The 12,064-nt window shown below is 37.1% G+C and overlaps 1 protein-coding gene across 3 annotated transcripts in view; it reads right to left on the reverse strand.

Moving 5' to 3' along the window:
• Positions 1 to 356: 356 nt before the first annotated feature.
• brap (BRCA1 associated protein) overlaps positions 357 to 12,064 on the reverse strand; it is a 44,906-nt gene continuing 33,198 nt past the window's right edge. For all 3 annotated transcript variants that reach the window (XM_072587556.1, XM_072587557.1, XM_072587555.1), the window contains exons 10-12: positions 8,229 to 8,318; positions 5,299 to 5,402; positions 357 to 2,880 (exon numbers count right to left, since the gene is read on the reverse strand). In XM_072587556.1, coding sequence (XP_072443657.1) covers positions 2,523 to 2,880; positions 5,299 to 5,402; positions 8,229 to 8,318 — 552 coding nt within the window. In that variant the 3' untranslated portion in view covers positions 357 to 2,522. The remainder of the gene's footprint in view (positions 2,881 to 5,298; positions 5,403 to 8,228; positions 8,319 to 12,064) is intronic.

A 12,064-nucleotide genomic window follows, 5' to 3' on the forward strand; every position in this document is an offset into this window, starting at 1 on the left:
GGGTTTGGAGGAATATGGGTCAGGTGCTGGCAGGTGGGACTAAATTGGGTTGGGATATCTGGTCAGCATGAACGGGTTGGACCGAAGGGTCTGTTTCCATGCTGTACATCTCTATGACTCTGTAAGGTCTACTTTACCAGAACTCAGCTGGATTACTACATCTGCAGTAAGGGAGAGAGTCAAATTTCTGTTTCATGTGCATTGATAAAAAGTGATAGAATTAGATTTGATTAGGATTCTTTCACCTAACTGAAGATCCTGCTGGTAGTGAGAAATTAGTGCTTTTGGAACCATTCCTCAGCATGAAAGGTACATGGAAGCAAGACAAAATAGAGGACAACATAAACAAAGCTCCATTTACTGTGGAACAATTTTTATTCTATTTAAAACAACCTTTTAATAGTGTCTCACAACAAAAGCTGCAACAAAGTCTTATTCATTTGGAACAGACACAAGTTACGTTCTACTGCCTTATTCACATTTATGACAGGATTATTACTCCGATTATTGAAATTAGGTAGAATTGACCAAATTAGATACATAATGTAAAATTAAGATACAGTGATCCAAATTGAAGAGTTTGACCCAAAATGCATCATTTTGCACTTCAAGATTCAACCGCCCTCAATCAAAAAACAGTTTCGGATGCTATTTACAAAATGTTTATATTAATATCTCCATTAAGAGATAAACATGGTTTCGCTGTAGATAATTTACACCAGAATTTTTCCTTTACAGAAATTTTTTGCAGAACACCTTTTTAAAAAAAGTTTAGTCAATTGCTTTTCCATGCAGTCTAATTAAGAATGGTGAGCACTAGTGGTCCTCAAGGGTAGATAACAGGGATTTCTTGCAGAGAAAAAAAAATGTTACTGTATCTGCTTGGCAATTTACTCATTACATCAATCTACAGCTGTCTAACATCAGCCTTCATTCATAATATTTAATCATTTTAATCAGATCAACTCAAAAAACAAAGTAAACCTGCTTCTTTAGATTGCTTTACAAACTACAAGATGTTAATGACTTCTGACTTAAGGTCTGATCAAAAATGAAGTAAGTAAATTGAAAAAGCTTCCTCTTGCTTTAAATTAAATTACATAATATATTAATATGTCTCAATCTTTTTGTCAAAATGTGATTGTTCACAGTAATCACAGAATTACACCTGGTGCTGGCCTTACAAAAAGAATAGATGTTAGCCATGAAAGAACTAAACATCTGCATTATAAATAAAATCTCTTACAAACCAAAGATAACTTATTGCAGAATGGAAGAACTGAGTGCTACAGATGGAAATAAAGTTGCAATGGCCCCTGACACAAGTTAAGTAACATCTGGAAATATGAGTGGGATACTCAGTTTTAATTTTTGAGTATGTGATTCATGGTGAAGCATAACTCATCTTGAATTCTGGAATATTCTATGCTTTTTACCATGCTTTTACTTTACATGTGAATCACTATTTTTGTCAAGTTAATTTACTAGACATATCAGTGGGGAAAAATGTGGTTTTGAATATAACAAAACTTAGCTGTCATACTCAGTGCACATACAGATATGGTTTGTCAACTTTCTTTCAAGAATACTTTACTACTTAGATTAATTAATTAATTTGATGAACCCTCATTCTCTCAATTAACTGCAAAGATCAGTTCAGTAAATATATTTTAATATAATTGTTCTTTTCACATGGGGTTCACTACCACTAAATGTTTCATTAACTACCATTACTGTTCCAATAGCCACACTACCCAGCTTACAAATGAAATTTGCAATTAATATTGAATTGTTGACTTTTTTTCCTCCTTTATGCACAAATTTACTTCAGGTAGGTCTCCAACAGCTGTGAGAGATCAGCACAAGTTTAATTTGGTGAAATTTTATGCTGAAATTCCAGATGAATACAATGTTCTCACCCAAATTGTCACCTGGTCAGCAATAAAAGGTGCAAAACAAGATTTAAATTGCCTTTTAGATTCATGCAGCATCCCACAATGTTTCAGGTATGCATTCTCAGCAGATTTGAATGATTGCATTGCCAACTATGTTGTTATTTCCACTTAAATCGTACTGCCTATAATCAAAATAGTATCTAAATGCTGGTTTTGTACGTCTATGAACTATCTTGTGAATGCGAAGAAAACTGAAAAACATTAAGATAATAACTTTAATGCTAACGTCCATCAGCCATAAATTATTTTGGATTTATCATTGTGCTCAGGTAGTTTGAGATGTTCTGCACATTTGACATGTTTTGCAAAATCTTTTCAATTGCATAGCTTATATACTTAAGCTATAATACCAGCAAATATAAATCAATAATGTTGTATTAAATAATTTTTCTGCACAATGCAGATTATAGCCTAACTGCCAAAAAAACTGGCAATTCTTGAATATAGAATCATAGATAACAGAAGTATAGCAGTAGCATTGAAAATAAGCAAATATACACCACACACCTCCAAGGAGGTTTTGTTTTTGTTTTTTTTCCTTCCTCTTTCAAAAATGAGAAAACTCAACTATTTGCTCCGTTTTCCTCTTCCTCTCCTGGAGGTCTGTTTGGTTATGGCTCCAGGTGACGATGCAGCAGATGCCACCGCAATGTTTATCTGTCCCTCTTGAATCTCCTGTCGAGTATCGGCTGGCATTTGATTGATTTTCTGCTGAGTCTCCAGGTAGAACATGACATCCCGCAGCTGCTCCTGCACCTCTGTAATCTGCCTGTCTTTCTCATCACATGTATCCTTCAGTTTCTTTTCCTCTTCTTTCAGTTTGGTTTGTAGCTGGATCTGATTAGCTCGCAAGCATTTGTTCATTTCTTGTTCTTCTTTCAGTTCAGTGCCTAATTTCAAAACTCTGTTATTCAACTGAGAACACCTAGCAGAATGGCATGAAAAGACACATTAAAACAATTCAGTAATATTAATTGAAATTTTCTGAGCTCATGTTAATGTTTTCATTTTAGTTCTCAACTGAGCAATGCACTTCAATCTCCAGTTTCATCTACATCTCTGACAAAGAAAAATTGGCACAGAATTTGTTCAAATGACATTCTCCAATCTTATTCAAGCGTAGCTTCCTATGGCAAATACTTCCTGTATTGGGCCTAAATAAGAAAAAAGCAAGCAAATATCTTTTAAGCAACAAGAAAGGTTGTTGTGCATTTCTGGTCAGATTAAATTAGGTGGGTTATGCAACATGGACGCACAATAGACAGAACTACAACATGCGGCAACAGGAGCACTTTATGACTGAGTGCAAATTAGAAAATTCTTCAAGAATACAACTGTTTTTGCCATATTGACTATATTTTAGATCTAATCCTCTAAATTCAGTCCTATATTGTATTGATTCTACACAATAGTTACATATAGTTGACAAGCCTGCACCACATTTTAAAGTCAAAACAGTGCACATGGTAAAGTTTCAGAGGCTAAATAGAATTTTAAACCTCTTGAACGGTTGATGACTAGCACTGTATTTCTGTAAAATAAACAATATCAGAAGTACTGCGAAAAATAGACCTTTGACTCAGATGATCAACAGGGTGCAGTTACACAACTCACTTTACACCGGTGCAACATCAAATGTTTCTCAATTACTTTTGACTTTTACTATATATGCAAACTTAAATTTTTAAGCTGTTCAGTTTTAAGAAACAGTTCAAATTTTTAAAACTAAAATATAGACTGAGGGAAAAAAAAAGTGTAGAAAGGATGGGTGATTCAAACAAACAGTTAAAACACAAAAGGCACACAAATACCACCAACTAGAACCCAAAAAGAAACAACCATCAAAATAGGGCTAAGCTAATCTAAATACTTCAGCATAAAATAAACACTCAGTTTAGGACTTGGAAACTTGTTGGAAGTTGTTGTTTGTACAAATATGTAACATTTGTACCACAGTGCAATGTTTGAATGAGAACCTACTCATAAAGCAATTAAGTACCTTTTGATATGAAGGACATACAAGTCTATGAGAACATTAATTTCCAAGTCAAAGTAGATCTTCAATTTTACAAACACAAGTTAGAGTTTACAGAAATTTAAGCACAATTTTATAAACCATGCAGGGAAAGAAAATCAAAAGGAGAGATCACAATGTACAATCTGGCACAGCTTTCATCAGGAATTGTAAGAAGATCTATATTCTCAAAGTGAAATCTCCTAAAATTAAACATGACACATATTCCCATTGAAACTGGCACAATGAAATGCAACTTGAATCTTCAAATTGAAACTTCCTAAAATCAGATCCCATTAAGTATTTGCACAGGACAGAAGACACCACACAGAGCAGTCTCATGACAATAGGTAAATTACATCCTGACTTGCACCATGAGATTATTCCTAATTTAACTTTTACAATGCATTATATTTTAAAGAATAAATTGAACTGATGGCTTGTGATGCCATGTGTCAGCATGGATAAACATCCTTGGAACTGGTGAAAATCACAAACCACCTAGTTGTGAAGAATTAGAAAGTAAGCTTGGAATAAGTTAGTTTTAAAAAAACAAAATATTTCAATTCATATCACACTTGCCATCACCAGACATCTCAAAGTGTTTCAAAGCCAATTAACAAAATGCAACAAGAAATCTGCACACAGTAAACTCCTACAAACAGCAATGTGACAATGGCCAGATCATCTACTTATGTGACATTGATCAAGGGATAAATATTGATCAGGACAGCAGAATAACACCCCTGCTCTTCAAGATATTGCCTGGGATCTTTTATCTCCACCCAAACAAGCAGATAGCCTTAGTTCAATGGCTTAACCAAAAAAAAGGCAGCTCTGACCAGGCAGCACTTCCTCGACAGCGGCACCAGACTACTAGCCTCAACTTTTGTGCTCAAATCCTGGAGTGCATTGGAACCTTGTGATACACAGTCAGCAGTGCTATCAACTGAGCCACAGCCAACACACAAAGAGTTGGGGTAAAACCAAGAGAGGCAGCTTTGGCATCTGTAACTTGGGAATGCAAAAAGGGAAATAAATTAATTCAGATTTCCTTTCTTTATTGATCCTTTCTTGTATTGCTTGCTGAATATTAATGTGTAGACATCAAAGACAGGATTAATTATAATATGAACAACCTGCTAAATCAGCTCATTTCAGACAGGAACAATAGTTATCTGGATATTCTGAGAAAGTAAAATGTGAAAGTAGGAAGAAATTTGATAAACAGGCAGTAGAAGTATCACCTTTAGAAGCACCACTTAAACTGCTGGTCACTTTTATAATAATTTATGAGATTACAATAAACGTTTTGCCAAAGTTACTTACTTTCTCTCGAGAGCTTGTTTGTCTTTCATTAATTCACTTAACTTCTGCTCCAGACTGTCACACTTTTCAATGGTTTCCTTGAATTTTATTTTCATATTATTGATCTGGAATGACAAAATAGGACAGGATAAAGTTTGGAAAAAGAATTAAGGGGAAATGGGGGTGTAGTGCACCAACAATCCAGAGACCCAGCCAAAGCCTTCGGACAAAAAATTAACAAATTCAAACAACAAAAATCTGGAAACAAAGGCTAGTCTTGGTAATGGTGCCACAAAACGGTCATCAATTGTCATTAAAATCCATATAACTTATACTTTAGGGAAGGAAATCTGCCGTTCATACCTACAGATACCTCTAGACCCAGTGCCAACATTAAAGATGTACCTGCATTAGATGGACTGCAATGGTTCTCTAATGTGGCTCACCACCTCCTTTGCAAGGGCATTTAGGGATGGGCAACAAATGTTAGCCTTGTCAGCAACATCCACATCCCATGAAAAATAAAAGCAATTTAGATAAATCATGATTCAATGTTGGAATTTCACATTTTTGGTGGAAACTTCTTTAGTTCTGAAATTTAATAAGAGGTTTAATAGTTAGTTAGTTAGTTTGTATGCAGATGACACCAAAATCGGAGGTGTAGTGGACAGCGAAGAAGGTTACCGCAGATCACAACAGGATCTTGATCAGATGGGCCAATGGGCTGAGAAGTGGCAGATGAAGTTTAATTCACATAAATGTGAGGTGCTGCATTTTGGGAAAGCAAATCTTAGCAAGACTTATACACTTAATGGTAAAGGTACTAGGAAGTATTGCTAAACAAAGAGACCTTGGAGTGCAGGTTCATAGCTCCTTGAAAGTGGGGTCGCAGGTAGATAGGAGAGTGAAGGCGGCGTTTGGTATGCTCTCCTTTATTGGTCAGAGTATAGAGTACAGGAGTTGGGCGGTCATATTGCGGCTGTACAGGACATTAGTCAGGCTACTGTTGGAATATTGTGTGCAATTCTGATCTTCCTATCGGAAAGATGTTGTAAAATTGAAAGGGATCAGAAAAGATTTACAAGGATGTTGCCAGGGTTGGAGAATTTGAGCTATAGGGAGAGGCTGAACAGGCTGGGGCTGTCTTCCCTGGAGCGTCGAAGGCTGAGGGGTGACCTTATAGAGGTTTACAAAGGCATGAGGGGCATGGATAGGATAAATAGACAAAGTCTTTTCCCTGGGGTCGGGGAGTCCAGAACTGGAGAGCATAGGTTTAGAGTGAGAGGGGAAAGATATAAAAGAGATCTAAGGGGCAACTTTTTCACGCAGAGGGTGGTACGTGTATAGAATAAGCTGCCAGAGGAAGTGGTGGAGGCTGGTACAATTGCAACATTTCAGAGGCATTTGGATAGGAAGGGTTTGGAGGGATATGGGCCGGGTGCTGGCAGGTGGGACTAGATTGGGTTGGACCGAAGGGTCTGTACATCTCTATGACTCTATTTGGACCATAAGACATAACAGCAGTAGACCATTGAGCTTGCTGAGTCTTTTCCACCACTAAGAGATCATGGCTGATCTGATAATTCTCAATTCCATTTTCCTGCCTTATCTATAACTTCAGATACCTTCAATGCAATCCTCTATGGCAATATCAGCTTTCCTCAGATAAGGAAACTAAAGCTACACAATGCTCCAGGTGCAGTCTAGCCAAAATCCAATAGAATTGAAGCTAGAGTTCGCTATTCTGTACTCAACATTTGTTGCATTAAAGGCCATTAGCCTTCCTAATTGCTTGCTGCACCAACACGAGCCTTAGTAATTTATCAACAAAAACACTTCGATCCCTTTGTACATCTACACTGTCCAATACCTTATCATTTAAGAAGTACTCTGCACATCTGTTTCACCTACCAAATTGGATAAATTCACTTTTCCCCCCCCGTATAATATTCCCATCACTAAAAACATATCCAAGTCCTCCTGGAACCACCATTTTACATTGCGCAGTACATATTTCCACTTCACACTGTATCATTCACAAATTTGGAAATATTACATTTGGCCCTCATCTTCAAATCATCGATAAAGATTGTGAACAGTTGAAGTATGATCCTTGTGGTACTCCACCAGTCACAGCCTACCAATGTTAGAATGACCCATGTTTTCTGTCTCTTAGCCAATTTAATCAATGCCAGTATATTACCCTCTGTCCCATGTTCTTTAAACATTTCTAATCAGCTACCTGCGATACTTAATCAAAAGCCTTTTGAAAGTCTAAATATACAAGGTCGACTTATTCTCCTTTACAAATATTGTTAGGAACATCTTTGAAAAACTCAAATGATTTCCCATTCCCAAATCAATGCTGACTATGCCTAATTAGATCACTATCAACCAACCCGTTTATCTATTTTATAGTAGATTCTAGAATTAGTGAGGCATAGTGGCAATGTTACTGGAATCCAGAACCTAAGCTGAATGCTCTGGGGCATGGATTTGAATCCTACCCATGGCAGATGGTGAAATCGGAATTCAAAAAAATCTGGAATAGAGGGCTGGCCTAATGGCGAACTTGAAACCATTGTGAATTGTCATAAAAAACCCATCTGGTTCACAAATGTCATTTTGGGAAAGAAATCAGGTCATCCTTACCTGCACTATCTTACATGTGACTCCAGACCCACAGCAATGATTCTTAACTATTCTCTGGGAATTTAAGGATGGGTAATAAATGCTGGCCTTGCCAGCAAAGCATGCAATTGTAAGGCTAACAGCTCTATAGTTCCCAGTTTTCACTCTTGCTTCCTTCTTAAATAGTGGGTGACATTTGCGAGCATCCAACCTTTAGGAATCATTCAGAATCTATAGAATATTGAAAAGAACAGATTATGTTCTCCTACTTTCTTGATCAAGAATGGCAAGAGTGAAAAAGAAACATGAAATCAACTGACCTCTTCTGCTGCATCCTTCTCCAAGTGTACTATTTTGTTTTCCCAGTAGATGCGTTGAGATTCTAGCTGACTAGTCAGGAGGTATGAATACTGTCAAGAAAAAAAGTTTACAAAATCTATTAAATTGTTTTACGAAATGGTTCATATAGAACATGAAACATGTTTGAAGTGCACTGCTGGACAAATTTGAACATATTTTTCCGTGAAAATCTTAAGTACCATAGTAAAAACAAAAAGCACCCATCCCTTTATTATGTTTAAACACTATTTTGATTTACATTTCTATTTCAGGATATTTCCCTTGCTCAGGAATGCTGGCAGGTAGCCATTATTGTTTTGGATTCAAGGTTGCAAGTCGCAGAATAAGCTGGGATTTGTCTAGCTAACAAGGCACCTCTTATTACTGAAAAAAGGCTCATTTGTGCAATGCCTTGCATGAACAGTGGACATCACAGCTAGTGAAGTACTTTTAGAGTACAGTTGTTGCTGTGACGAAGGAAATGCCACAGTCAGTTTGAACATAGGAAGCCCACACAAACACCAATGTAATAATAAACAAATAATGTGTTTTAGTGACTTTGATCGTGAGATAACCGTAACATTTCTGATAATGCAGTACTTCCTTTGTATTGTTCTGATATGTCGACCTTGATTTTTGTGCTCAAGTCCTGGAGTGGACTTCAACCACATATTCTGACTAAGGGTTGAGAGGTTAGCAGTAGAAAACAGGAGCACAGATATTAATCTTTTCAGTCCCTGGTACAGCAGAATAAAATTCCAACTTGGTACATTAAACTCCAACCCACAAGAATTTGCTTTTTGAATCGTAATTTTACTTTATGACAGACATATATGCAATTTGCTGCCTTACCTTTATGTACTCTAGCATGTACACCCAAGACATAACCATTTGCAAATTCACTATGAGATACAATATTGAGAATCAGTTCTCATGATGAATCAATAAATGCATGACACGAAGTTGTGTTTAACTGCCATATAATAAAAACCAAAATCACTGTAGACACTGTAAATCAGACACAAAAACAGAAATTGCTGGGAAAGCTCAGCAGGTCTGGCAGCATCTGTGGAGAGAAATCAGAACAGGAAGCTCTGAGGAAGGGTGGCTCAACTCAAAATGTTAACTCTGATTTCACTCCACAGATGCTTCATGACCTGCTGAGCTTTTCCAGCGATTACTATTTTTGTGCAATATTTAATCAATGGCCTGAACAGAAACAGCCAATATCAAAAATCTTTCAATGCTAAAGTTGGTCTGAGATTCAGGAAATAGCAAGAATCCTGCCTCTATCATTATTAAGTAATCTTTGTATCTATTGATGAAAATAAGCCCAAGATTTGGCTTAACTGTAAGGGTCTCTGCATTCCTCCAATACTAATTGAACATTCACTAAATTGAGGGTCTCACATGAAGAGTACTAAAGCAAGTTTTTACATGTTGCTTTGCTGTCTCATACTGAAGCAAAAGATGCCCATTTCAGAAGAAATTGGATTAACAGCAGGAAACAAAAATAACTCAAACTTACATTTGCCAAAATACATTTCAATTAAGTTTATAAATAGCACTCAGACACAGTTTATCAACAGAGAATTAATTAACTCCCTAAACTCTCCAACTACATTGCATTTGTTCACAATTTCCTTCTTCCAGCATTCAAGGCAAACTAGGAGCCAGCAACCTTTCCGGGATGAGGAAACTTCATCTGAAAATCTAGACAGCATCATCAGACTACTAAATCATGAGCGACATTATATCATTATAGCACTGAACATAGCTCCATCCATACATTCAAACATGGGCACATTTCCAGGAGAAATTGTCAAACAGTAATTGGAACAAAGTTTGGCTGACTTTAACTGTTGTTTCATAGGGACAAGCCAAGGACTGAATATGGAACAAATTCACAATAACAGATGGGGATACACAGCCATTAAGCAAAACACCTCTTACTTATAAATTCCATAGTTTCTATCAGTCCATGCCAGGGCAACTGTTGCATAATTGTATTTTGAGTAAAGTATTAGCTGAGAGTTCCAGACTAACTCAAGTTTTAGATTTAGAGTGCATACCACCACATTATCTGGAACATCATCCCCTTCCTCCTCCAAACAATCACAGTTTTATTACTCAGTCCTGAGTATCTGGTCCTCCAGCTTCATTCATTAAGAATATGCCTACTAGAGAAAGTGCAAAACTTGACCTACTCTTATGAAATAAGGCAGGGCAGGTGACCAAGGTGTCAGTGGGGGAGCACTTTGGGGCCAGCGACCATAACTCTTATTAGTTTTAAAATAGTGATGCAAAACAATAGACCAGATCTAAAAGTTGAAGTTCTAAATTGGAGAACAGCCAATTTTGATGGCATTAGGCAAGAACTTTCAAAAGGTAATTGAGGTCAGGTGTTCGCAGGTATAGGGACGGCTGAAAATGGGAAGCCTTCAGAAATGAGATAACGTGTCCAGAGAAAGTACATTAGGGGGAAAGGAAAGGCTGGTAGGAATAGAGAATGCTGGATGACTAAAGAAATTGAGGGTTTGGTTAAGAAAAAGAAGGAAGCATTTGTCAGGTATAGACCGGAGTTTGGCCAGGTGCTGGGAGGTGGGACTAGATTGGCTTGGGATATCTGGTCGGCATGGATGAGCTGGACCGAAATGTCTGTTTCCATGCTGTATATCTCTATGACTCTACGTTCATATCCAAAGAAGAATTCTTTTAAAAAGCTGTTTCTTTAAAAAAAAAGTCTTTATTTTAAATACATCAGTACAATCCATCCTTTACTGACAGAACTGGTGAAGTTTTTTTTAAATTCATTGCATTATGATGTCACTAAGAGATATTTATTGCCCATCCTAATAGGACAGAGGGGCAGTTAAGAGTCAACCACATTTTACATAAGGATGGCTGTTTCCTTCTCTGAAGGACATTAATGAATCAGATAGGTTTTTCCAAAACTCGACAATAGTCATCATTAGACTCTTAATTCCAGACTTTTATTGAATTCTGCCATGATGGGATTCAATTCCAGGTCCCATTATTAGGGTCTCTGGATTAATAGTCCAGTAGTAATAGCACTCGTCCACTGCCTCCCTAGTCCACTGGCTCCCCTGATACATTCACGAAAGTTTTCTTCAAGAAGGTTTTGACATTTGGATGGCTCAAACATCTTGATCAGTTGATGACAGATTTGGACAGGCATCCATATTAATATAAATAAAGTAATGGAAATGAATTGAACTTTTCCAAGTGTGTTACTTATTTTATAAAAAGCAGCTATGCTTTCCAATATCCAATGATAGGCACTGTTGTGGGGTAAAGAGTTAGAGTTGGGGTTCAATGACAGAGTTTATTGTATAAGGAAATACTGGAGTTCCGGGGAGAGAGAAAGAGACACCAAACAACAGTGGTCAGCTGCAAGTTTTCTCTCAACCCAGAGCACATGTCAAGATATTTTTATACATTTTGCAATATAATAGGTCAGTGGTGTCTTTGTAACATAGTTTGTTAATTGTAAACATTGCTGAATTGTTGATAATTTCAGTGCAGTTATTGTCAGTTCCAGCGCAGCCTTTGTTAATTTTAGCGCGGTCGTCAGTTTCAGCACAGACATTGTCAATTTGAATGTCTGCACCAAAATCCATTACTGTAGTAATGGACGCTAATCACTGTTCCCGAGAAGGAAGATTACTGCAGCCCTGGTTATTAGCACTTTGTATTGAGTCTGTATCAGCATTTCTATCAAAAGTGTTGGTTGGACCCAGACACTTTGGCAGGCAGTAAACGCTACTCAAATGTGTATTCTCTCCCCCATCTGCCT

Source organism: Chiloscyllium punctatum, chromosome 17, assembly GCF_047496795.1.
Source record: "Chiloscyllium punctatum isolate Juve2018m chromosome 17, sChiPun1.3, whole genome shotgun sequence".
NCBI lineage: Eukaryota > Metazoa > Chordata > Chondrichthyes > Orectolobiformes > Hemiscylliidae > Chiloscyllium > Chiloscyllium punctatum.